Source organism: Macaca fascicularis, chromosome 5 (assembly GCF_037993035.2).
Source record: "Macaca fascicularis isolate 582-1 chromosome 5, T2T-MFA8v1.1".
Taxonomy (NCBI): Eukaryota; Metazoa; Chordata; class Mammalia; order Primates; family Cercopithecidae; genus Macaca; species Macaca fascicularis.
In genome coordinates, this window is record NC_088379.1 from 2,569,985 (window position 1) to 2,596,892 (window position 26,908).

The 26,908-nt window shown below is 55.4% G+C and overlaps 3 protein-coding genes across 7 annotated transcripts in view; 2 read left to right on the forward strand and 1 right to left on the reverse strand.

The window, feature by feature from the left end:
- Positions 1 to 11,718, reverse strand: part of ZFYVE28 (zinc finger FYVE-type containing 28) — a 153,622-nt gene extending 141,904 nt beyond the window's left edge. For all 3 annotated transcript variants that reach the window (XM_065544677.1, XM_045393152.2, XM_065544678.2), the window contains exon 1: positions 11,282 to 11,718. In XM_065544677.1, the coding sequence (XP_065400749.1) occupies positions 11,282 to 11,320 (39 nt within the window). In that variant the 5' untranslated portion in view covers positions 11,321 to 11,718. The remainder of the gene's footprint in view (positions 1 to 11,281) is intronic.
- Positions 11,719 to 11,983: 265 nt separating this feature from the next.
- The window catches only part of CFAP99 (cilia and flagella associated protein 99), a 46,753-nt gene continuing 31,828 nt past the window's right edge, over positions 11,984 to 26,908 (forward strand). For all 3 annotated transcript variants that reach the window (XR_012434555.1, XM_005554308.5, XM_065544679.2), the window contains exons 1-2: positions 11,984 to 12,135; positions 21,031 to 21,158. Coding sequence is in view for 2 of the 3 variants with exons in the window: in XM_005554308.5 (XP_005554365.3) it covers positions 21,048 to 21,158 (111 nt within the window). In the remaining variant the exon portion in view is untranslated. The remainder of the gene's footprint in view (positions 12,136 to 21,030; positions 21,159 to 26,908) is intronic.
- LOC135970838 (uncharacterized) lies at positions 21,247 to 22,494 on the forward strand. The gene is given in 3 exon segments (XM_074040914.1): positions 21,247 to 21,255; positions 21,347 to 21,412; positions 21,414 to 22,494. Coding segments are annotated over 3 exon segments (1,038 nt in total). The 3' UTR covers positions 22,377 to 22,494.

Genomic DNA, 26,908 nt, shown 5'->3' on the forward strand with positions numbered 1-26,908 from the left:
ATCTAGATGCTGATACCCCACCCAGACGAAGCCCATCTAGATGATGATACCCCACCCAGACGAAGCCCATCTAGATGATGATACCCTACCCAGACGAAGCCCATCTAGATGCTGATACCCCACCCAGACGAAGCCCATCTAGATGATGATACCCCACCCAGACGAAGCCCATCTAGATGCTGATACCCCACCCAGACGAAGCCCATCTAGATGATGATACCCCACCCAGGTAAGCCCATCTAGATACTGAAACCCCACCCAGACGAAGCCCATCTAGATGATGATACCCCACCCAGACGAAGCCCATCTAGATGCTGATACCCCACCCAGACGAAGCCCATCTAGATGATGATACCCCACCCAGACGAAGCCCATCTAGATGATGATACCCTACCCAGACGAAGCCCATCTAGATGCTGATACCCCACCCAGACGAAGCCCATCTAGATGCTGATACCCCACCCAGACGAAGCCCATCTAGATGATGATACCCTACCCAGGTAAGCCCATCTAGATGATGATACCCCACCCAGGTAAGCCCATCTAGATGATGATACCCTACCCAGACGAAGCCCATCTAGATGATGATACCCCACCCAGACGAAGCCCATCTAGATGCTGATACCCCACCCAGACGAAGCCCATCTAGATGATGATACCCCACCCAGACGAAGCCCATCTAGATGATGATACCCCACCCAGACGAAGCCCATCTAGATGCTGATACCCCACCCAGACGAAGCCCATCTAGATGATGATACCCCACCCAGACGAAGCCCATCTAGATGATGATACCCCACCCAGGTAAGCCCATCTAGATGATGATACCCCACCCAGACGAAGCCCATCTAGATGATACCCTACCCAGACGAAGCCCATCTAGATGATGATACCCCACCCAGACGAAGCCCATCTAGATGATGATACCCCACCCAGACGAAGCCCATCTAGATGCTGATACCCCACCCAGACGAAGCCCATCTAGATGCTGATACCCCACCCAGACGAAGCCCATCTAGATGCTGAAACCCCACTCAGACGAAGCCCATCTAGATGCTGATACCCCACCCAGACGAAGCCCATCTAGATGGCCCCACACAGTAAGCCCTGCCCATAGAAGCCCCACCTAGATGAAGCCACGCCCAGGTGAGCCCCACCCAGAAGACCAGCACCCCACGGGCTGATGCCCCCAATCCTGACGGGGGGCAGCAGTGATGGTTTGAAGCTCTCAGTTCCAGGTGGTTTCTAAGTGGACCCTTGGACCCTCCCATGTTCTCAAATTTAGGTTTTAGTTTCCTCTTATTCCTGGCACTAGGGGTTACGCCTTCTCTTCTGCAAGCTCAGTACTTTTAAAAGTGTTTTCGTGATTTTATGCAACATTCCTGGGCACCTCGCAGTGGGGAGGTCTGCCTTTACACGGTCTGCAATACAGCCCTGAACGCCCCTGGCCCCCCACCCTGACATTCCCCGAGGAGTTGCACGGCCATCAAACACACTGTCCAAACCCCAACTCCTTCACCCCCACCCCCACACTCCACCCTGCAGCTCCTCTCCCGCGCTCCCCATCCCCAAACAGCACCCCTCCCCCACCCAGATCCTACCCCCTCCAGGCCCAGATCTATCCACTTTCTCCATCCAGAGTTGCCTGCTGCCATCCTCTCGCTGGAATCCCCGCCACCCACCAGTCGCAGCTTCCAGTCTTGTCTCTCCCGCAGCAGGCCTGGAAGGACCCCACAAACAGCAGTGCTGACCCCATCATGCCCCCTACCTTCTGTGCCTGTGACCCATCCCCAGGCAACCTCCCAACCCCATCTGCAGCGACCCTACCTTGTCCCCTGTGCTCCAAGTGCACCGAGGCTTTCAGGCTCCCCGACCCATACTCCCTTGCCATTCACATCTCAGCAGCCCCCTCGCCCCCACTCTGCTGGCTGTCCCTCCGATCCCTGGCTCAGGCAAGGCCCACATGGCCTGACAGCCTTGGAGCTTCCCACTGGGCAGCCCCTGCCGGCGCTGTGAGAAGGCTGAGTCTAGCACACCCATGGTGGGGTCGGGGGGGCTCGTCCCTGAAGGCAGCTCTGTGGGAGGAGGTTGGTCTGAGAAATTTGTCAGAACTACCCAACCATGATGAGTCCCAGACACAGAACTCCTTCACGCTGTCTGCTGGAAGCCCCAGGACAAAGGTCCCGGCAGCAGCCCAGGGTGGGAGGAGAGGCTGGGCTGGGACTTGAGGATCCATCTTCAGAGGCCAGGAAGATGCCCCAGCCAGGTAGCCTCAGTCAGCAGGCCAGGCTGGCAGGGTGCCTTCCAAACCCCCAAGTCAGCTGCCTTCCCCAGAAAGCCAAGCTCGGGAACCGTGGCCCTGGGCCTATTTTCCTATTTTTTTTCACTCAGGGGCAAAACACCTTTTCCCTTGATTATCTGTTAACCTCAAAAACTGCTACAATTCCTTTTTTTTTAACTGAGGTGAAATCCACACAACATACAATCAGCCATCTTAGAGGGTACAATTCAATGACATTTACTGCATTCGCAATGCCTCCCAACCATCACCTCTCGCTGCGTCAAAACCTTTTCATCACCCCAAAAGGAAACCCCATGCCCTGTAAATCGTCACTCTCCATTTCCACTTCCGCTCTCCAGCCCCTCACAACCGCCAGTCTGCTTTCTGTCTCAATGGTTCTGCCTCGGCCGGGCGCGGTGGCTCAAGCCTGTAATCCCAGCACTTTGGGAGGCCGAGACGGGCGGATCACAAGGTCAGGAGATCGAGACCATGGTGAAACCCCGTCTCTACTAAAAATACAAAAAATTAGCCGGGCGCGGTGGCGAGCGCCTGTAGTCCCAGCTACTCAGGAGGCTGAGGCAGGAGAATGGCGGGAACCCGGGAGGCGGAGCTTGCAGTGAGCCGAGATCGCGCCACTGCACTCCAGCCTGGGCAACAGCGTGAGACTCCGTCTCAAAAAAAAAAAAAAAAAAAAAAATGGTTCTGCCTCTTCTGGACATTTCATAGAAATGGAATCACACAAGATGCAACCTTTCGCAACTGGCTTCTTTCGATTAGCATCCCGTCTTCCAGGCTCGTGGCGATGGCTTGTATCAAAACATCCTCCCCTTTTTTTTGTTGTTCATTTTTTAAATTTTTATTTATTTATTTATTAATGAGACAGAGTCTCGCTCTGTCCCCAGGCTGGAGTGCAGTGGCGCCATGTCGGCTCACTGCAAGCTCTGCCTCCCGGGTTCACGCCATTCTCCTGCCTCCAGCCTCCCAAGTAGCTGGGACTATAGGTGCCCGCCACTACGCCCGGCTAATTTTTTTGTATTTTTAGTAGAGACAGGGTTTCACTGTGTTAACCAAGATGGTCTCAATCTCCTGACCTCGTGATCTGCCGGTCTCAGCCTCACAAACTGCTGGGATTACAGGCGGGAGCCACCACACCTGGCCAGAACATCCTCCTTTTCTAATGCTAGTATCACGCCATGGTGCGGAGGGACCACAGTTATCTGTTTCCCCCTTTTGGCTGTTATGTATAGAGCTGCTATGAACATGAGTGTACAATTCTTTTTTTTTTTTTGGTTTGTTTTTTTTTTTTTGAGACGGAGTCTCGCTCTGTCTCCCAGGCTGGAGTGCAGTGGCGCGATCTCGGCTCACTGCAAGCTCCGCCTCCTGGGTTTACGCCATTCTCCTGCCTCAGCCTCCTGAGTAGCTGGGACTACAGGCGCTCGCCACCGCGCCCGGCTAATTTTTTGTATTTTTAGTAGAGACGGGGTTTCACCATGGTCTCGATCTCCTGACCTTGTGATCCGCCCGTCTCGGCCTCCCAAAGTGCTGGGATTACAGGCGTGAGCCACCGCGCCCGGCCAGAGTGTACAATTCTTAAATGTATCTGACATTTAAGTAGTTGATTCTGCTTTTAGGTGTTTTTTGTAATCATGATATCCCTAAAAATAATTGGAAACATTCTCAAAAACTGAAATCCAAAGAAAAAAAAATTGCCCTAAGGCCACCATCCTGGGTGTGTTAGCCCAGTCTCCCCAAGAAGCCAGTGTAAAATAGCACCCCATCTGATGCGGGAGAGCCAGGGCCAGCACAGCTGGAGCAAAACCACACCCATGGCAGAGACTGAGAGAGCCAGCCTTGCAGTTTGGACCCACGCTCCTCAGCCATGGAAGGCGCCCCACTTGATGTGCCCCCTACACCCCCTGCCTCCCTCCAGCAGGAAAACAATGAGAAATGGAAGAGCTTCAGAATACTTACTGTAAGAAGGAAAAAATCATTCCATTCATCTTATCCAACTATTCTACATAAATTACCATAACATAAAATGTTCTATTCTACTTGTGCTTAATCTATTCAGATCAGTCAAAAAATATCCATTCACTTTTGTCTTCCTCCTTCAAACACTTGACTTGCCCATCAATATCTAAGTTTTTTTTGCAATCCAACTGAACAAAGCACAAAAGTAATCGTTTCACCAAATGGGACTCATGTAAAATCCGATGACAGTCCAGTTCCTTCCTGCAGGAAAGGAGACTTTGCCTGACAAACGCGGGTGCCAGCCCTGGGGTCCCACGGACCTGAGTCCTCCTGGCTGTAGAGGTTCCAGCAAAGTGACTTGTCCTGAGACCCCATTTGTAAAACAGGGTGCATCAGCATAGTTTAAACATTCACAAACGGCCCTCAAACCTCAGTGCCTTAACTGATAGAAGTTTATCGCCCTCACATCACGGTGCAGGGTGAGTGCACCCCAACCCCTTCCCCGCTGCCACCCCAGAGCCCTGGAGTCCTCTCCTAGGTCCTGAGCATCCAGACAACAAATGGGGCACGGGCCATGGGAGGACAGCATGAGAGGTTTGGGGATCAGTCCGACATGGTGAACCCCATTGCTGCCCACACCAGCTGCAGTCAGCCCTGGTCCTGTCAACCACAGATGAAGCAGGTCTTCGTGTGGTGGGTGACATGACAGCATCTCTCCCCTGGGGCGCGGGCAGGGGCAGTGCACATCCTTCATCCTCAGGGGGACATGTAACCAGGCCTGTGGGGATGCCTGGGGCGCAGGCAGGCGCAGGGCGGCATCCTTCATCATCAGGGGGACCTGTAACTGGGCCCACAGGGATGCCTGAGGTGTCCTAAGTCAGGGTCTGTTCCCAGCAACCAAGCACCTGCCACCCACCAGAAAAAGGCGCAGGGGTGTCAGGCCCCCACTGAGACCCTTTCACTCTCAGAATGGCCTGGCTGGAGGAACTGGAAGCTGTGATGGTCTCTGGGACTCCAAGAAATACTGACATGAAACCCTAAGTAGCTAAATGTTGGTTGTGTGGAAGTCCCCGCGTGCTTACACCACCCACTGGTTCTCCCAGTATTGACTGGGGTCAGTGGTTAAACTGTTCCTGTGAGTCTTGGACAGAGATGGTCTCCTCACATGCTCCCAACAATTCCACAAGGCAGGTCTCAGCATGCCCACCTGACACTAGGGAAACTGAGGCACAGGTGTGGGAGGGACAGGAATCCCCAGCCAGGCCCTGGAGCTCCCATGCTACTTAGACACATGGCCAGCAACCACTGAAGACAAGAAAACACTGGGGAAGCACTGAAACCCACAGTCTTCCCAGCATTTATTTTTCTTTGAACTGGAATCAGCTCACCATTATTCGCCTTTGCACCCGGCACACCCTGTAGCTGCACAAGGCTGTCAACTCAAACGAAACCACACCCTGGCCGTCACTTACCAGCTCTCAGATGTGCACTTGCACACATTTAGAGCAAGCACACCCGGTATTCTGGGAATTCTTGGTAGCTGAAACCGGCCACTGAAGCCTCCTTAAATTACCCATCTCTCCTCTTAAAGTCGAATAAAATGACCTAAAAACACTGAGCCTGTGGGGGAGGACACTGGGGCCCTTCTTCCCTCCCCCATCTGTCCTGCCTGCTGAGTCCAAATACCAATTATATGAAGCTCTTGACTCCCTGCCTCCGACTCGCCCATTTAACAGAAACCATACCAGACGTTTCCAGTAAGTACTCTGCCCTGCCCTGCCAGGGAAGGAGAGCCCTGAGTGATGACAGCGTCGGCACAGCGAGTGATGCTCGCCCTCTGTCTGCAGCCCAGGCTCTTAATTGCCCTGCAAATGCCGCTGGCACAGGGCAAGGCATGTGAGGTCCCACACTCCCCCGACCACAAACAGAAACCTCAGCAAAGCGCAGGAAATGAGCTGTGAGCTGCCCGCTGAGAGTCACTTCCTAGGAGGCCAGGGAGCGGGTTCTACAAAGCCACTTTAAGAGCAGATGGACTCTCAGGCGTCCGCACTGCACTCCTGCTGACCACAGCCTGAGTGCTGATGTGGAAAGGAAGGCTCTCTGGGAGGGGTAGCATGACCTGGATGCAGAGCCGGAGGAGTCCCAGAGCCCTCTGAATTCAGAGAACCCCATGCAACAGAGAGGGACCGGTGTGCAGGGCCAGCCACGCCTACTCTGACTCAGCGCTGCCAAGCATCCTCCCAGGACTTCCCGAGCCCCCTCCGTGCCAGGCGCCCGCCAGGAGAGGGAGCACCGCCGGGCTCAGCCTGTGCAGCATCCGGAACGCTGACTTTCCAGCAGCTCATCTCAGAGAGAAACGTGCCAGACCAAGGACAACCCCCTGCCACAGCTGGGCACTTGGAGTTTATCAGTTGAAAACTAATTCATCAGTAGCCTGGCTAGAAGTTATCACTCAAATCCCAAGCCCCTGGAACAGGGTCTGCGCTTGGCATGGGGCACGGACACAGTGCTGTAGGGACAGCAATTCATTTCCCAGGTGACGCAAAGCAGGGAAGTCGAGGCACATGCTGGTGACTGCCCTCTCATAGGTCCCACTCGTGCCAGGTCCCAGTCTCCATCAAGACCCCTCCCACAGCATTCCAAGCCCCAGCTGTGTAGTTCTGGGGGGTCTCTATCATCCCTCACCCTCAGCCACCAGTGGGGAGCCCTGAAAGGAGGACCAAGTTGCGCCTCATCTCTGCACATCAGGACCAAACAGATATATCCAGACCTTGCCCCACCCCCAACTCTGGGGCCCGCCCCCATCTGCCAGTTCGTTTCCAGGGTGCCGCCCCTCTCAGCCAGGTGGCCAAGGTACAGAGTGCTGGCCACCAATGAGCAGCTCTCTTCAAGGGCCCGTGACCAAGTGGGCTGGAACCCTGGAAATCCTCGGATGACTGAGGCGGGGTTAACACAAGAGCCGAAGGGCAGGAGGTCCTATGCTCAGTACTGCTCAGTCCTATGCTCAGTACTGCTCAGTCCTAGCAGGTTCCCACAAAACATGCCAGTGGGGTTGGCCCCCAGGTGGATTTTACCAAACCCAAAGGGTTCTTCTTTTATAAAGCACACACACCCAGCAAGTCACTCAGGCTTCTCTTGGCAAAGGCCATGTCATTGCTAATCGGGGCCCAGAATGTTTACAGGAAGTTGCCGAATACATATCACTCAGTAAGGCAGATTTAAAGGAATGTTCTCCTACATAGCGGGAGGACAAGAAAGGTTAATAGCCCCCACTCTGAAAACGGTCTGGGGGTGCAGACAAGCGAGCTCTTCTCAGAGTGCAAGGTTGAGCATGGTAACCAGCCATACAAGAACGACCCCATCCACCTGGCCAGCATAACCCACGGAGGGTCAATTCCTCCTCAAAGATGGGAAACACAAATTCATCCTGGGTGATTATTAATATGCTCTTTGGTGATGGCCAGGAAATCTTGCCCAGGTCCAGGTAAGTGTCCAGATCCCTTTCCCCCTTGCCGGGAGTTCTCACCTCCTAGTGACCAGGAACCTCTAGCCAGGTCAATCAATAGAAAGTCATAACCAAGCAAGAAACACAGCACTGACACTTTTGTTTCAAATGAAGACATCAACCATGCCAAAATGGTTTGCCTTTCTAAAGCATAAACTCTCTTGAAAAGACTTTAAAGAAAAGCAAGAAAGTATTTCACCAACATCAGTAAAGCAGGACAAGCTGACAGGTTTTCCTGCACGTCTCTTCCAGGTAGTGTTCAAAGTCAGGATAATACTTAAAAGATCTGAACACTTAACACCAAGAAAAATCATATTGGTGTTTAAAAGACTGATTAAGAAAGTGAATAGAAATACAATTTGCAAATGTCATTTTAATGTTAAACTTTTGTATTATTCATCAGGCATTCTTTTACTCAACTTAGGTAGCTAATGTAGTAGCAAATTTTTATTCAGATATCAAAATTTATGTCACACAGGAATATTTTTAAGCATTTCCAACTGCTTTTTAAAACTATAAGAATGGTGAATAATATTTTCATTTCAGAATATTTTCCACCATATTGTAACGAACAAGGAGCTCAGTGTTGGCCAGGCACAGTGGCTCACACCTGTAATCCCAGCGCTTCGGGAGGCTGAGGCAAGAGGATTGCTTGAGGCCAGGAATTTGAGTCCAGCCTGGGCAACATAGTGAGACCCTGTCTCTACAAACACACACACACACACACACACACACACACACACACACACACTTAAAAATTTATAAAAATAAGCTCACTGTGCAGTTTTAAACCAAAGCAGGAATTCAATTAAAAATTCAGTTTGAATTGTACATCTATCTAAATAAAGTGGGAAAAAAAATTCCTAACTGCAGGCAACAGTCTCCCCCAGACACATCCTCCCACAGCTAACGTTTAACACTTCAACTCTTCCAGGCCCAGAATCTTCCCAGGACTGACTTTGTGCTTATTTGTGCCAAAATGTGTTAAATTAGACAAGAAGGAGAAGCATAAAATTCAATTCATAATCCAAGACAAGAATCTGAGCTTTGGTTTGAAAAATGAAAAGCTCTGGAATGACATAACATACTCCAACCCTTCAAACAATCAAGATATTTAACTCCAAAGACAGATCTCAAATAAGAGACAGCCCAAGTTCAGACTGCCCACAGGGCACCAGCTCCCAGAAAATGCCATGCCATGGCCGGAGACAGATCTGAGTTGGAGATACGCCTCAAGTCCAGAGCTCTGGAGCTAGTACCAGACAGCATGCGGGGAGAAGACAACGAGAAAAAGGAGAGGTCCAAACGAATCCTGTTTCCTCCCTTCTCCAGAGGCACACAGCTCTGGGCTGACTCCTGGGATCAGCTGATTCACTGGCGGTGCCCTCTCAGTGCCTGCCCCCTGCCTGGAAAGCCAGCTGTCTGCTGAAGACGAAAAGTTAGAAACACAATTCCTAATTCTTGGGACAACCTCTAGTATCATGTTCTACCTTTAAAGTGTCTTCCCTAAACGAAAACAGACAAGGCCATTCTGAAATTACTCAGCTACTTATGAAACAGAGTCTACAATTATTTTTCCTTCCTTTTCAACACAATTAGGAGGGTGTCCCCCCCAAATGCGGCCTCTTCCACAGCCACGTCCGGAGGGGCATCCCCTAGTGTCCCAGCAAGTGCTTTCAGCGACACCAGAATGTTACTTTAAGACCTGAGACACCTTTCTCCAGCTGCCTCCCGCCTTGTGTCACAGAAAATAATGCTGCTGCACGCTCTCAAAACGCCGTTTTACAAGCCGACTTGGTTTTCCGTAACTGGTGAGGAAAAGTCACTGGAACCAAACGCCACTCATACAGCTATCCAGAGGCCACCGCCCTCCCCCGGCAGAGGCGCATGGGGGCAGCAGGCAGGACCGAGAGGGGCTCGGAGGCGCCGCAGGAGGAGAGGCTGGGCGCAGACGGCTCGGCCCCAAACCACACCCAGCGCTAGGAAGCGCAAGGCTCCGGACGAACCCTTAAGAAGTCGCTGCTAGGGGCAGGGAGGTTGGGAGAAGGGAGTGCCGCCACAGGAACCCTGAATCCCCTCCCGGTCAGGCTAAGGCCGAGCATGTACCGTAAGCCCTCAACCCAACACTCCTGCAACGACAAATAGAATTCCCCGACCTCAAAGGCGTGAAGCACGCGCCCTTCTGGGCCCTGAGTTCGCCCTCGAACCTCCGTGCCGATCTTCCAAACCAACCTCCCGCCTTCCTGGAATGGGCGCACGCGAGGCACGGATTTCAGGAAATCTCCGCCGTGACAGCTCACCCACGGTGGAGGCGGCGGTCTGGGACGCTGGACGGAGAAAGGTGGCCAGCGGAGGGAGGAGGGGTGGGTCGGCAACGCAGTGGCCTTGGATATCCGAGCTGCCCGGACGCAGCGCTGGCCCCACTCCCGCCCTTGGTCGCCGCGGTGACCCCACCCGAGCCGTGCCCTCTCCCAAGATCTCAGGGCCAGGGCCTCCCCGCTGCGCCGGCCCCAGGGTGCCACCCTCGGACGCCCAGATGCGCCCTGGACCCTGCGCCGGGATCCCGAGCACCGCCGCGCCTCTACCGCGCGCCGAGCGCGCCCGGCCCTGCTCCGGCTGCAGCGGACACGAGCCCCAAGCGGGCGGCGGGGACGCAGCGCCTGCAGTGCGACTGGCGCAGCCGCCGAGGCACGGAGAGCGCCGCCCGGACCCCGACCCCATGGCGCTAGGAGGGCCGCGGGCGCGGGCTGTGGAGCCGCACCTCCAGCCCCGCCAAGGCTGCTGGCCACCGGCGCGCTCGTCCCAAGGGCCGGGCGGAGGACCTGTCCCGGATTCCAGAGGACGCGGGTGGGGAAGGGACAAGGATGGGGACAAGGGAGGGGACGCCAACTGGGCCGAGGTGTGGGTCAGTCCTGGTTCGGGAAGGGAGGCCGCCATCAGGATCCTCTCTGGACTCGGAAGGAGGGGTCTGCCCTGGACCCAGGGATTGGGAAATGTGGCTTCTCTCAGAACCTGGGGAAGTGGGGAGAGGGTCTGTTCTGGAGTGCGGAGGGAGGTCCATTCCCGGCCCAGGACAACGGGGGTGGGGGCAGGAGGGGAATGAGGGAGCATCCCTGGTTCAGGGAGGGGAGACGGATAAGTAGTAGGGGGTCTGCTCCAGGCCCGCGGGCTGGGGACCACGAAGTGTAGGAGGGCACCGTCCAGGACCGGGATGAGGAGGGAGAGGGGCCCGTTGTGGCCCTGGAAAAAGGGAGAGGGAAAGTGCTCCCCGGCCCGAGGGGAGGAGCAGGAGGGTCAGTCCTGGACCTGGGCTTAGGAAGCGAGGAGGGACGTTCGGACCCGCCCCAGGGACAGGGCGATGAAGGTCTGTCCAATTCGCGGAGTGGAGGGAAGTATGTCGGCGGTGGGGGAAGAGGCCGGCCACGGACAGGAAAAGGGGGTCCGTCTCGTAGGGGGGACGGGCGGTCCTGGGGAAGGGAGAGGCCTCGGCGCGGGGGGCATCCGGCCCGAGCGGGGCCGCTCACCTTGGGTTTGTAGAGCCACTTTCGGAACCTGTTCATCATCGCCGCGCCGGCCCTGGCCGGACTCCGGGCGGCCCTCGCCCTCCGCAGCGCTGCGCCCGGGCCCGGCTGCGGCGCGGGGCGGACGCGGAGGCACGGCTGGAGCCCCCGCGCGGTTGCGGGGAAGCTGGCGAGCTGAGCCCGGAGCGCCGAGCGGGCGGCGGGCAGGTGCGCTGGGCAGGCGCGCGGGGCAGGTGCGCGGCCCTGAGGATGCTCTGCAAGCGGCGCGCCGGGCGGACCCTCAGACCCGGGAGCTGGCGCTCTGGCGCTCGGGCGCACGGACAGACGCGGGCACGGGGGCGCGCGGCTCCTCGCTGCTCACTGACACCCCGCACTCCGCTGGTCACGGCCGCCCCGCGCCGCACATGCGCCTATGGCGCCGCGAGCCCCGGGCCCACCACGAGCGGCGGGCGGGGCGGGAGGGACGGGCGGGGCGGAGGCGGCCCAATCCCCGCGCGCGGGCGCCGCACCCCGCCGAGGCGCGCTCTCTGCTGGCTGGGAGAGTCGCCGCGCCCGGGGATCCAAGAAACTACAAGTCCCGAAGGACATGGCGGAAAGGCGGTGCCCAGGACTTGGCGTCCCGGGCCGCGCCGCGGCGCTGTGCATTGTGGGGGTTGTGGTCCACCCGACGTCGCTGGAGCGTGCAGCCGGTTGCCAGGCGACGACGCCAAACAGCCGCCGCGTCCTGCCTACCAGGAGCTGACGGACCGCGACTGCCAACCCCTTCGCCCCAGCTGGTCGAGGAAACTGCTGCGGCGGCAGGTGGCGGCGGCAGGTGGCGACAGCAGGAGGGCTCGACTGCCCGGAGGGCCCGCCAGGTACGGGGGCGGGACAGGTGCGGGGCTACGCGCCGCCGACTTTCATGACCGGCCGGCCGGTCCCTCTCACTCGCTGATCATCTTGCTTCTCCCAAACACCTTTTCGGTCTTCTTCCCAGCTCCTCGATGAAAGTGAACGGTGCCTCTTTTTTTTCTTTCTTTTTTTTTTTTTTTTTAAATCACCACTACCAGCGGTGCGTTCTAAAAAGATACTCTCCTGCCCTCGCTACTCCCCCCAATGGTGCCCTAATTTGTACCTTAAAACGCTCACCTCAGAGTACCTGCTGTGTGTCAAGCAGAGAGCTAAAAACCCACACGTGGCCTCACTTAAACTTCCCATTGACGGCCGGAGAAGCAGGCACAACGAGGCCGGCGTGCCCTGGCTGTGGGGGTTGCATCCAGATCACGGCGGGTCTGGGTCGGCCTGACCCCACAGCGCTGCACTTTTCCCTGCCGCACCAGCACCACGTTTCTGGCTTGTGGTGAAACGTGCAGATGTGAGACACAGGAGATGGAAATCATGCCCTGCTCGGTTCAGAATTTAGAAGTATGACCTGTTCCTGGTTGTCCTTACTAGCCAGGGCCAGGTACTCAGAAAGGTCCGTGGACTCCATGACCACTTTATTCCATCATACTCATTGTGAGCCTAGGTGCGCTGGCATCTGAGATTTCTCTTAGTTGGGGGTGGGGTCCATGTTCATTTTTGAGTAACTAATTGACTTTCCCTAACCTCCTCTTCCTACCACAGTCGACCCTCTGAAGGGTAAAACCCTTCTGGAGTTGTCCCTTATCTCCAATTCCTTCCCACCTGTTCTTTCTGGAACCTACTCCAGTCAGATTTTCACCTAACCACTCCTCTGAAGCTCTTTATCAAAGTCATCCTTGACCTTGATGTTGCAAAATCCGATGATCAGGGGTCAGCGCTCATCTCTTCCTTGAACTGTCACCACCAGGTGACCCAGCCGACTGTGCCTTCTCCGTAACACACCATCCTGGCTTGGCTGGAACAGATCACTCTGTCCACTTTTCCTCCTTGCTCCTGGCCACACCTGCTTGATCTCCTTGGCTGGTTGCCTACCTTGCTCACCGACCTCTCAACACTGGAGACCCTGGACTCAGTCCTTGGAAGCTACTCTATCCACTTCCTCCCTGGGGATTTCCTGCAGTCAGGTGGTTTTATAAACAACCATTTTCTCCCAAACTTCTCAAAACCTGCATCTCTAGCCTCAACCCTGAAACTCCTGTTTACCTGTTCTTCACCATTTGGACGCCTAACAGATCCTCTTCAATTTAATGTGTCCCAAACTGCACTCTCAATCTTCCCCCATAAAACCTGCTGCTCCCAAAGCCATAATTTCTTCAGCACAGGATCTTGGGGTAGACACTTGATGGGCTTGTCCACTGAGTGAATGGCTATTCTCTTTGGGTCTATCCTTGGCCAACTCCAGGTCCTGGAGCAGTTTTATCTGCTCAGAGCTTCCCTTCCTTTGTTTTATAGTTTGAAATTGTGCATGGGATGAAGGCTGAACTTGGGGAATTGGGGTATCAGTTAGGTTTAGCTGCATGTATTGAAAAATCCCAACATCATAGTGGCCTCAACAAGAATATTACTCATACTTTTATAAAAGAGGTTGCCGGGCACGGTGGCTCACGCCTGTAATCCCAGCACTTTGGGAGGCCGAGGCGGGCAGATCACGAGGTCAGGAGATCGAGACCATCCTGGCTAACACGGTGAAACCCCGTCTCTACTAAATATACAAAAATTAGCCGAGCATGGTGGCGGGCACCTGTAGTCCCAGCTACACGGGAGGCTGAGGCAGGAGAATGGCGTGAACCCGGGAGGCGGAGCTTGCAGTGAGTGGAGATCGCGCCACTGCACTCCAGCCTGGGCGACAGAGCGAGACTCCATCTCAAAAAAAAAAAAAAAAAAAGAGGTCATGGAGAGGCAATCATGGTTGGTATGGCAGCCCCAAAGTCCTCAAGGATCAACTTTTCTTTTTTTTTTTTTTTTTTTTTTTTTGAGACGGAGTCTCGCTCTGTCGCCCAGGCTGGAGTGCAGTGGCCGGATCTCAGCTCACTGCAAGCTCCGCCTCCCGGGTTCACGCCATTCTCCTGCCTCAGCCTCCCGAGTAGCTGGAACTACAGGCGCCCACCACCTCGCCCGGCTAGTTTTTTGTATTTTTTTAGTAGAGACGGGGTTTCACCGTGTTAGCCAGGATGGTCTCGATCTCCCGACCTCGTGATCCGCCCGTCTCGGCCTCCCAAAGTGCTGGGATTACAGGCTTGAGCCACCGCGTCCGGCCAAGGATCAACTTTTCTAGCTGCCATTCACATTTCTTCATGATCCAGGATGGCTGCCCACATTCCTGCCATCACCTCCTCAGCCCAGGTACCAGCTGCAAAAGAGAAGATGGATATGCCCCTCTCGTTCAGGGAGACTTTCCAGAAGTCTCACACCTTTCCACTTCTTGAAGGTGATGGGAGAACGTAGCCACAAGACCATGCCCCAGCTACCAGGGAGGCTAGGAAATGCCATCTTTCAGTTGGGCAGCAGTAGACCCAGCTAAAAGTCAGAGTTTTCTTATTTGGGAGGAAAGGGGGAGTGGAGATTGAAAAGCAACTAGCAAAACCTGCCACGTGGGATTGTGCTTTAAGCAGAAGCCATGGGGGCTGACTTGGCAGCAACCCTTAGGAGACTGGCTTCAATCAGGAGAAAAGATTATATTTTAATTAACATACATTTGAGATCTTAGGTAAATGAGTTATCTCCTAGTGGTTGAGAGTGTCGAGCTGTTTTGTGTCTGATGGAATTTAAACCTCCTCATATAATCTCATTTGTGTCTATAAAATATTTCCTAAGAAGGCCGGGCGCGGTGGCTCAAGCCTGTAATCCCAGCACTTTGGGAGGCCAAGATGGGCGGATCACGAGGTCAGGAGATCAAGACCATCCTGGCTAACACCGTGAAACCCCGTCTCTACTAAAAAATACAAAAAATTGGCCGGGCGAGGTGGCGGGCGCCTGTAGTCGCAGCTACTCGGGAGGCTGAGGCAGGAGAATGGCGTGAACCCGGGAGGCAGAGCTTGCAGTGAGCTGAGATCCGACCACTGCACTCTAGCCTGGGCGACAGAGCAAGACTCTGTCTCAAAAAAAAAAAAAAAAAAAAAAAATTTCCTAAGAAAAGAGAAGCTTCAGCCCACCCTTTTTTTAAGATAGTCTTGCCCTGTCACCCAGGCTGGAGTGCAGTGGCATGATCTCGACTCACTGCAACCTCTGCCTCCCAGGTTCAAGCACTTCTCTGCCTCAGCCTCCTGAGTAGTTAGGATTACAGGCACCCGCCACCGTGCCCAGCTAATTTTTGTATTTTTAGCAGAGGCGGGGTTTCACCATGTTGGCTGGTCTGGAACTCCTGATCTCAAGTGATCTGCCCACCTTGGCTTCCCAAAGTGCTGGGATTATAGGCGTGAACCACCGTGCCTGGCCTAGTCCAGCCCACCTTTAAAGTTGCCTTAAATATAAGATAGTCAAGTCCTGATCAATGGAGTTAAAAATCAATATGAGAAAAAAGTCATTAAGCTTGGAAATTAAATCCCACTTCCCACATAGATGGTACTTCACTATTAAAGCTGAACTTTGGAAGACTCAGGTGGGAGGATCGCTTGAGGCCAGGAGTTCAAGACCAGCCTGGGCAACATAGTAAGACCCCTGTCTCTACAAAAAAAAAAAAATTAAGTACAAAATTAGTTGGGCGTGGTAGTGCACGCCTGTAGTCCCAGCTACTTAGGAGGCTGAGGCAGAAGGATCACTTGAGCTGTAGTGAACTATCATTGAGCCACTGCCCTCCAGCCTGGGTGACAGAGTAAGACCCTAAATCAGGAACAAAATAAAATCAGGCTGAGAGTTTGAGAATGAGCGAACACATGAATATAGCTGAGATGCTGAAAGCAGGCGTCAGAAGTGGATGAATTTTAATACCTATTTCCTCCCCAAAGATGTGATTGTTTTGATGAAGTTCTTAGGCTAATTTCAGTGGGATTCAGAATTCAAGCATCTCTTTTCCTTACATCCACCTTCACGTACACCTGCTCTGGGCCAGATTCAGGGTGCAGAGGCCCCGCCCCAGCGACCTTCAGGCCCGACAGTGAACCAGGGTTCCAGGGGCAGGGCAGGACAATTTGAGTCAGGCTGGACTCCAAAGGGGCTCCTCTCCCCTGCATCCCCATCTTCAACTTGGTTTGTCCATTTTTTCCTTCCAGTTCATTCCTACCAGGTCTGCCCTGGATTGGGGGGACGGGCTTGGCATGGCCCTCTTGCTCTCCTCGACTTGCATCACCAAAGGATGCCTAGGATCATCCTTTCTCCAGAATGCTCCAGCTCCAGGACAGGGGGAGACGGCAGGGAAACTCTTCCACCCTGGGAGCAGCTGCCACCACACTCGCGCAGACCACCCACTCTCACCGCCCGCACCAGGCGCAGGAAAAGACCCTTTCCTGGGTGTATACCCAGTTCCTCCAGACAGAGCTGTGTCCAGAGCACATTAGAAAAGGCTGGGGCAGGCCGGGCGCGGTGGCTCAAGCCTGTAATCCCAGCACTTTGGGAGGCCGAGACGGGCGGATCACGAGGTCGGGAGATCGAGACCATCCTGGCTAACACGGTGAAACCCCGTCTCTACTAAAAAAATACAAAAAACTAGCCAGGCGAGGTGGTGGGCGCCTGTAGTCCCAGCTACTCGGGAGGCTGAGGCAGGAGAATGGCGTGAACCCGGGAGGCGGAGCTTGCAGTGAGCTGAGATCCGGCCACTGCACTCCAGCCTGGGCGACAGAGCGAGACTCCGTCTCAAAAAAAAAAAAAAAAAAAAAAAGAAAAGGCTGGGGCAAGGGGACCCCATCCCAGGGCAACCTGACCCGCAACGTGAGGTGGAGGCAGGGCAAGAAAACTCATTCTTTAACATTGTTTCTCTAAAAGTAGACTTTTACATTTATTTATTTATTTATTTAACAGGATCTCAGTGTGTCACCCAAGCTAGAGTGTGGTAGCACAGATGTAGCCCAAAGCACCTTCGACCTCCTGGGCTCAAGGGATCCTCCCACCTCAGCCTCCCGAGGAGCTAGGACTACAGGCGCACCACCATACCTGAGTCATTCTTTAATTTTTTTTGTAGAGAAGTCCCCAGTTACACTGTGGAGTTTTAAAAAGCGCCTCAATGTGGCTGACCTTGGCAAAGATGGGGAGTGGGATTTGTGAGCTGTGAGCTCACTGCCTACGGGGAGCCCCCACTGCTCTCTGCAATGCCTGGAGTGAAAGCCACAGGTCCCCCATCCCCAGTGAGCAATGCCCCAGAAAAGTGCTTCCTGCCGCCAGCAGCCTATTGCCCCCTGGCTGTGTTATGGCTGCCTAGATCCACCTACCCACCAGGGTTGGCCATCACGCCCACACTGCACCTCACGGCACCACACCCCTGCCATACTGGTGGCCTGGCCTGCTGGGACCCTCCCGAGGAGAGGAGCTGAATTCAGAGAGAGCAGGGACTTAGGGGAGCCTGTCACAAGCTTAAGGCCCCACCTGAGTGTTCCTGCCGTGGCAGGCTCGAGGGAGGGTGCTCACTGGGCCTCCTGGGCCTTTCTGCTCACAGCTGCCGAAGTTCTCACCCCAGAGGCTCAGCTAGAGGGGATCAGAGGAGAGTGAAGGGACACTGAGGCTGCGGTGGGGTGTGGGTGGTCTCTCTTCCATGGCCCAGCCTTCCAAGAAGCAAAGGTTTCCTGCAGGGTGGGCTGAGGCAGCTTAGGTGGCAGGTCCCCAGGGGCAGGCTGTGGAGGGGGTGGGAGACCTCAGAGGGTCTGGGCAGCTTCACCCACAAACCTCTCTCATCTTGCCCAGGCAAGCCTGGCTGCAGCATCTACAGCTCAGCATCTGTGGATTTGCAGGTTTAATGGCTTCTGATCTGGTGTCCTCCAAGCCAGCAGCATCTCCGTCTCTTCCTTTGCCCTGAAGCATCAGGACCGCACTGGCAGAGGAACGCGTAGCCAGGCAGCCTTGCTGGTCTCCAGACACGGGGTGGGGGAAGGTGACCCAGCCAGGGCCCAGGGCAGGCTCCCAGGCAGTGACGGTCCTGGCCGTGCCAGAGGCTCATGCTCGCTTTGTTCTGGGAGGCCTGGTCTCCAGGGCCTGTTCTTGGCATCAGGGCTTCAAGCCAGATTTCCAAATTCCAAGCGACCTTTCTTCTGGCCTCCTTAGAGAGAGGCTCCTGCTGGCCTCTGTGTCCATGCACAGCCAGACTGGTCCCTACAGCAGCCCCTAAAAGGACAGCCCAGCCAGGCGCGATGGCTCACGCCTGTAATCCCAGCACCTTGGGAGGCTGAGGCGGGCAGATCACCTAAGGTCAGGAGTTCAAGACCAGCCTGGCCAATATGGTGAAATCCCATCTCAACTAAAAAATACAAAAATTAGGCCGGGCGCGGTGGCTTAAGCCTGTAATCCCAGCACTTTGGGAGGCCGAGACAGGCGGATCACGAGGTCAGGAGATCGAGACCATCCTGGCTAACACGGTAAAACCCCATCTCTACTAAAAAAATACAAAAAACTAGCCGGGCATGGTGGCGGGCGCCTGTAGTCCCAGCTACTCGGGAGGCTGAGGCAGGAGAATGGCGTGAACCCGGGAGGCGGAGCTTGCAGTGAGCTGAGATCCGGCCACTGCACTCCAGCCGGGCGAAAGAACAAGACTCCGTCTCAAAAAAAAAAAATACAAAATACAAAAATTAGCCCGGCATGGTGGTGGGCGCCTGTAATCCCAGCTACTCAGGAGACTGAGGCAGGAGAGTCGCTTGAACCTGGGAGATGGAGATTGCAGTGAGCCGAGAGCGTGCCATTGCACTTCAGCCTGGACAACAAGAGCAAAATCTATCTCAAAAAAAAAAAAAAAAAAAAAAGCCCATGTCAGGCCTCAGGTGGTGCAGCCAGCAGGGAGGCGGAGACATAGGCCCTGGGCTGATGCCATCCCTGGCCAGGGCCAGCGTCACAGCTTCTTTCCCTAACTGTGTGATTAAACCCACTCGCAGAACATGCCAGGTGCTCCTCCTGGAGACACCCCTGGGAGCCCCTTCCCTCCTTCTCTGTCCTTGTCCTGCCAGCCAGTGTCACCCTGGGGCTACCTGCATTGCAGCCTGGAAATTCCCCATGACGACAGTCTCTTGGGTTCAGCCCCTGCTTCCCAGGGCACCCCCAGCCGAGATTCCTCTGCATCCCTGACTCTTCCTCCACTGAACGTGTTCAGGGCATCCCCGGCTCTGAAATATCACGACCCATTCCCTGTGCTGAGCTGCCAGGGGCGCCCTGTCCGCCCAGAAGACCACATCCTTCAGTTCTAGGGCATTTCTCTCTTATCTTTCTGGAACTCCTGTTAATCGGGGTTTGGACCTTCAGTAATAGTTCCCTAGTTTTCCTAGTGTTTTCCCCTACTTTCTACAGCTTCATCTTTTTCTACTCAGGGAGATTTCCTCAACTTTACCTTCCGTCTCCTGTTTATGTTTTTAGTTCTGCCATCATATTTTGGTTTCCACAAGCCCTCTCTTTCTCCAACCATTGCTTGTTCCTTGGACGCTGTATCTCCTCTTCTCTTGCATGGCAGTGCCTGGTTTCTAGGCTTTTTCCTGCCTTGTGCATCGTTTTCTCCTGGTTCTTTTCTTATGGTTTCTATGTCTCATGTCAGAGGTTTCTCTAAAGTGTCTGGTGACACCTGGCCTCCCCTTCTCTCTGCGTCTTGGCCAGGAAGAGAGGCGGGGGGCAGATCAACATGACCCTTTAGCACAGCCAGGGTCAGCATCTCACTGAGGACCCTCCAGTGTCAGTGGTGGTTGGGGGAATCGTTTGTATTTTTTTAATCAGTCTCCAGCCTGGAGGGTCTAGGTCTGGGGACTGCTACCTGGGGCTGTGCTAGCCTGTTGCAGGGTAGAGGAGAGGTACTCCCACTGTCCCCAACTTTGATGGCCCTTCAAGCCCAGCCTGGCCCAGAGCAGCTGGTCACTCATGGAGCAAGAGGAGGGTGAGAAGGGCCCCCCTCTGCCCAGTGCTGCCCTACTGTCCTGCATAGTCCAGCCAGAGCCCAGGCCTGCACCGCACCCAAGGATGACGGCCTTTGCTGACAGGCCCCGCCTTCTCTGAGGAGAGTTTGGGGGCCACATGTTGTCCTTAGAGCTGGTTCACACAGGGTGCCAACCTCACCCTAGGCAGCTTCTCCAAGGTCCCCTGGGAGGGGCTCTGGGCGAGTCTGTCCCCTGGAACTGCTGTGCCTCTCGAGTGTTCGGCGCCCCTGCGAGCCCTCCCCAGGGCCCTGTTCCCCCGTCGTCAGGATGGCGGTGTTGACCCCAGGGACCCCAGGCTCCTTCTTGCCTCAACCATGTGTGATGAGGTCACCCTCACCCAGGACCTTCTGCTCCCCAGCAGGGTCTGACGAAGAAACCGTCACCTTCCCGGGCAAAGCTGAGGGATGCTAAGAGGCTGGCTTGAGAGGTGCCTCTGTTCTCTGCCATGGGCCCCTTGCAGGGGTGGGTCACCCCATCCAGGAGGCATGGCTGTGGGGCCTGAGGGGCACTCAGCTGGCTTGGGGTTGTGGTGATGGGGGGCCTGAGGGTGAACTCACCCAGGCCAGCCTGGGCTCCTGAGCCACAGAGGCCTGCAGGAGACAGTACAGGACATGAACCTTGGGGTACCTGCCAGGGCCCTCACTCACATCCGGCACTCCCCACTGCTGCAGGTCCAGCACCCTAGCCAGGGCCCCCAGTCACATCCAGCCTCCCCGCTGCTACAGGCCCAGCACCCTGGCAGACTCCTGTTGCTGCTGGGGAGGATCCTGTCGCCACATCCCAGGTCTGGAGGGTATGACCTGCACCGTTTGTTCTTAGGATCCTGCCCTGAGAAGATGGCCTACTATGGAAAATGCATTGAAACTGTCATCGAGAAACTCGACAAATTTACACCCAAGAGGGACAACCCTGAGCAGTTCCTAGAGGCTGTGGCCCTCTCCCTGCAGGTAGGGTCTGCCGGGGGCTCCTGGGAGGCTGGTCTGCGGGGGGCTCCTGGGAGGCTGGTCTGCGGGGGGCTCCTGGGAGGCTGCACCAATGGCACCTGTCATGCAGCTGTTCTCGTTAACAGCATCAAATACCTTCCTAACGACTGCCTTCCTTCCAAACGGGGAGAAGCTGACAGTGTTTTCCACAGAGACCTGCTCTTTGTATAGGGAGGTGCTCCTGGCACCCAGAATGTGTGTCAGGCCAGGCTCTGGTGAAAAGAAGCCTTGGCCAGAACCCGGGATATGACATCCACGCTGAGGTTCCATCCTCAGTTAACACAGACGAGAAGGGTCAGCCCTGGAGTGCCCCCATGCCCCACCCCCACTTTGGAGGGCATCTTATCTCGGGAAATGGGTCCTCCATCCCCCAGGGGCCCCAGGGCTGTGGCAGTGAAGGTGGGTGAGGTCACAGCTTGCGCTGTATTTGTGGTAACCGAGACTTGGGAATCACTGACCGGGTCTCCGACAGAGGCAGGGGCTGGCCTGGGCAGTGAGGCCCCTGGGGAACCGAAGGCTGCAGGCATCCATACACATCTCCTTCATCTTCCTACCCACACCTGGAAGAAGTCACAGGCCCACCTGGAGGCTGCCCAACTCTTCAGCTCCTGTCCTCCTGTCCCTGGGTTTTCCTTAGAGCTCCATCCTGGTCCTGGCAACCCCTGCAACCTTGGCAGCCCCACCCCACTCAGGGGCCTCCCTGTCACCCAGTCTTGGCTCCCACCCCCAGGTGCTGATCTCACATCTGCCATCTGTCAGTGGCAGGTCCCCAGGGAACAGGAGCTTGGATTGCAGGGCCCCTGCCTCCAGGAATGTGGGACGTGGCTCCATTGGATGGGGCCTCCAGAGGAAGCTGAGCCCACCGGGGGAAATCCTGGGGGGGCTGTCTCATGGGCCATCCCGGCCCATCATTGCCCAGGAGCAGAGAGAGGGCACTCGCCCCCTGGAAGGAGGGCGCTCGTAGCAAGTGTGCTAATTCAGGCCGCCTGCCTGTCCTTGCAGGCCACAGCCTTCTGTGCTGCCGTGCTCTGGATGAACTTGGCCTGTGTATGCTGCTTTCTGCGTGGTCCCTGGGGGCTGCCCTGGCCATGCTCCAGCCCCAGCCCTCACTACCTGCTCAGACGCACCTGTGCTGCTCCCCTAGGCCACAGTCTGAGCCCACCTTCCCTTGGGGTAGAGTGAGGGATTCATCCTTCATTAGTTACCCCTGGGGCAGCCTCAAGAAAGCCCAGAGGGGAGGTGTTGTGAGTAGGTTACAAAGGCTGCAGGGGTTGGGGCCAAGGCCTCTGCCATAAGAGAAGGCCTGGGGCCCTGACGCATCCCTGCTCCCAGCTTCTGGAAGAGGCGCCTCCTCCGGCTGGGGCCTGGCAGCAGCAAGGAGTGGAGAAGGGAGCAGGGCCTGTGTGCAGAGCTACAGGCTTCCATGGGCACCTCCTTCCCTCTGCTTCAGCATCCTCCGGCCCCCAGCTCTTTCCCTGAGCCCCTAAGCACCGCGGGGAAGTGACGCAGACAGCTGGGGCCCAGATTCATCTACACTCCTCTTCCCACCTGAAGGCCCCAGGACCACGGGCACACCTCTCGTCCCACCGGCCAGCCCTCCCTACACCCGTCCACAACAGACAATAGTGAAGGCCCAGGTCCCCTTGGCCAGAAACCTGTCCTGGGAGCTGGCATCACCCACCCCACTGCCTGGGCCCACCTGCAGCCCAGCCCCTCTGTCCCGTCCAAGAGCAGCTCCAGCAGCTCCTCCTGTCTGTCCCCTCATTTCCCTCGGGATCTTTCCTGTCAGCCACCCGTGCTGCTACTTCTCTCATCCTAAAAACATTTGTTTAAAGTCCTCTGGGCCAGGCGCGGTAGCTCACTCCTGTAATCCTAGCACTTTGGGAGGCCGAGGCGGGCGGATCATGAGGTCAGGAGATCCAGACCATCCTGGCTAACACAGTGAAACCCGTCTCTACCAAAAACACAAAAAATTAGCCGGGCGTGGTGGCGGGCGCCTGTAGTCCCAGCTACTTGGGAGGCTGAGGCAGGAGAATGGCGTGGACCCGGGAGGCGGAGCTTGCAGTGAGTCGAGATCGTCCCACCGCACTCCCGGCCCCACTGCACTCCAGCCTGGGTGACAGAGCGAGACTCCGTCTCAAAAAAAAATGAAAAATAAAAGTAAAGCCCTCTGTACTCCTCTGCGGCTCCCGCGGTCCCCGCCTTCCAGACATCTAACAGACTCCTTGAAGTCCCTGCCAGGAGCGGCAGCTCTTCCTCCATCCTCCCTCACGCCCCTCCCGGCAGACTTCCCCAGCCCTCCACCCACGGCCGGTCTAAGTCGCCCCCCTCCTCCTGGTTGCCAAATCCAGTGGTGCAGCCTGAGCGCCTCTGACCCAGCTGACCCCGCCCCCAGCTCCGGGGCCTTCCAATCAGCTTCCTGGGTACACCCCCCCCCCGCCCACCAGCCAGGCCCGCCTCTCACCAGGCAGCCAGTGCTTCGCGGGCTCCGGCCTCCCCTGTCGGGTGTGCGGGGTGCTGCACACACTCCTGGTCCCCTCACCTGCTGACAGCTCCTGCTCCTCCCTCATCCTTGACCTCTGCAGAGCCTGGACTCACATCTCCCTGGGTGTACAATGGGCACCTCCCGTGTGACCCGTCAGCAGGTGAATGAATTCATGTGACCTCCCCCGAGGCTGCTGATTCCGGTATCCCCAGTTCAGCCGGAGGCCACTCCGTCTCCCCTTGCTTGAGTGGGAACCCTGGCGCCTCCTGGGCGCCCTCATTCCTCTAGCCCACATCTGTCCATCATCAGCTCTGCCTTCAACTCTGCCGCATGTGCACTCTGCTCCAGCGGCACTGGTCTCCTAGTGTTTCTGGAACATTCCACGTGTTCCCCGCTGCACTAGCTGTTGCCTCCACCTGAGAAACTTTTCCCCTGACGCTCTCTTGGCCTGCGCAGCCACACAGCACCTTGGCAGGGAAAGGGAGTGTGTTTACCCCTTCCTCAAGCAAAAAGTGGCAAAGTTCATGTCTTTATTTCTTGATACTAACCATTACAGAAAAATGAGTTTGTTACAACAAATAGTTTGGATTTGGGTTTGTTTTCTATAACCCACAGATTATTAATGGTAGATAAGACTAGTTGCTACCTGGCAAGTCACAACGTGACGACCACAGGTGTGCGTTTCCACAGGGAGCCTGGCACACCGATAATACTAGCAAACTGGCAGAGGCAGACACAACGGATCATCCAGAGGGCTGCGCAGCACGGGCACAGATGCTCCCATTGGTAGCAAGGAGGCTTGTTCCTCAGAGGCACTGGTTTTTCAGATCCTTTCTTTTTTTTTTTTTTTTTTTTATTTTTGAGACGGAGTCTCCCTCTGTCGCCCAGGCTGGAGTGCAGTGGCATGATGTCGGCTCACTGCAAGCTCCGCCTCCCAGGTTCACGCCATTCTCCTGTCTCAGCCTCCCGAGTAGCTGGGACTACAGGCGCCCGCCACCATGCCCAGCTAATTTTTTGTATTTTTAGTAGAGATAGGGTTTCACCGTGTTAGCCAGGATGGTCTCAATCTCCTGACCTTGTGATCCGCCCGCCTTGGCCTCCCAAAGTGCTGGGATTACAGGCGTGAGACACTGCGCCCAGCCTTTTCAGATCCTTTGAAAAGCCCCTCACAAGCCTGAGTGGAATGGTGCGTTAGATCCTGATCCAGTTTGGACAACTCGTTTTCCTCTCCAGCTGTCAATAAATTGTTGCAACTCTCTGATTTTGCTAGGCCAAGGCTCAAGACTGCCACTTGCCAGAAAATTACACAATACATAAACCAAATGGCAGACTCTGGACAGCAGAGTGCGGTGAAAGGCAGTGTTTTGGGTTAAATTGTGCCCCCCCCCAAAAAAAAATACTAAGCCAGGCATGGTGGCACGTACCTAGTCCCAATTACTAGGATGTCTGGGGAAGGAAGATCCACTTGAGCCTAGGAGTTCGTGTCCAGTTTGGGCAACATAGCAAGATTCCATTTCTCTCTAAAAGAAAAAAAATGAGCCAGGCATGGTGGCTCATGCCTGTAATCTCAGCACTTTGGGAGGCTGAGGTAAGAGGATTGGTTGAGGCCAGCAGTTTGAGACCAGCCTAGACCACACAGCAAGACCTTTTGTCTATTAAAAAATATAAAAATTAGCCAAACATAGTGGCACGTGCTTCTAGTCCCAGCTACTTGGGAGCTGAGGAAGGAGGATTGCTTGAGTCTAGGAGTTAAAAGCTACCATGAGCTATGATTACACCACTGCACTCCAGCCTGGGTAACAGAGTAAGATCCTAGCTCTTTAAAAAAAATGTTGAAATTCTAACCCCTGGTTACCTATGAATATGACTTTTTTTAGAAATATAGTCTGTGTAGATGTAATTAAATTAAGGATCTAGAGATGAGATCTGTTACAAACCACTGTGGGACTGACTAGCCACCTGTCCCTTTGCATCTTGGATGCACCCAAGGTCAAGTCCAAGAAGACACAGGTTCTCGCTGTGAGAGTAATTGGCTCTCATGCTTTCAGTGTGGATTGCCAGTTAGCTCTCCACGGAGATCCACTGCTGCTCTCCCAGGCAGGTAGGGAGCGCTTGTTCCCCTACACCCTCATATCTTTGCTCATATGAGAAGCAGTCTGCAGACAGGCAGTCTAGAGTGCCTTCAGCAGTTCCATGGTGCCATGAGGAGCTCTTTCCATTCCTCTCCACGCAGCCGCCTTAACACGTATTATTGCCTCATAGTCACTAAATGGCTGCCCTACCTCCAGCATTGCATCGATATCCCAGGTGAGGAGAGGGGAAAGGCAAACAGTATAAGGCATGTGCCTTCCTTTCAAGGTGCTTTCTTGGAGGCCACACCTTGCAATTTGTCATTACATTTTACTGATTAAAACTGTCACATGGCTCTATCATCAAGGAGAGTTGAAAATATGGTTTCAGCTGAACATATTACCATGCCCAACAGGACGGCATTCTTTCTGTTAGGTGGAAAGGAGGGTAGAAGGGATGCTGTGTGGCCCTGCAGCCTCCGTTTCCTTTGCCTGCTTTTCTAACTGACTTCAGGCTTTGCGTTACTGATGAGCAAGTATTGGTGACATGAATCACAAATCCTGTTGTTAATCAGCCTCCTGGCCCCGCACCCTTCCCCTGCACCCCCTCCCCGCAACCCACCCCGGCCCGGCCCTGGTCTAGCTCTTCCCCAACCCTGTGAGTCCAGCAGACAAGTGCACTTCTGGAGGTGCTGAGAGACCCCTGCAGCGATGGTGAATGCTGGACCCTTCACTACTGAGAGCCTGCTGCTGTCCCTGGTTGGGGACTGAGGAGCCCTGAACTTGACCAAGGCCCAAGATTTTATCACAGACTCAGAGACTCTTGGGCAGCCACAGGCCGGTCTCAGCGACAGGCTGGTTCCCCATTAGGAGCCAACTCCTGTGGCAAGGGCCTCCCCTGCCTCCTCTGGGAGAGAGAGCCCACCTGGCCTAGGCCCATCTCTGCTGGCCGGGTCAGAAGGACCTGGTCCAGGGCCCCTGAGGCATGTGTCACCCCTTGCCCCCAGCCCCAGGCCCCTCTCTGTGAATAGGCTGGGCACCACGTGTCCTGGCGGCCGCCAGCCCAGCATTAGTGGCAAGGACCTGGCTGTGGGCCTGGCCCGGCCTGGCATGGACTGGGATGTCATTTACTAGCTTCTCACTTGGCTCTGCAGCTTCCA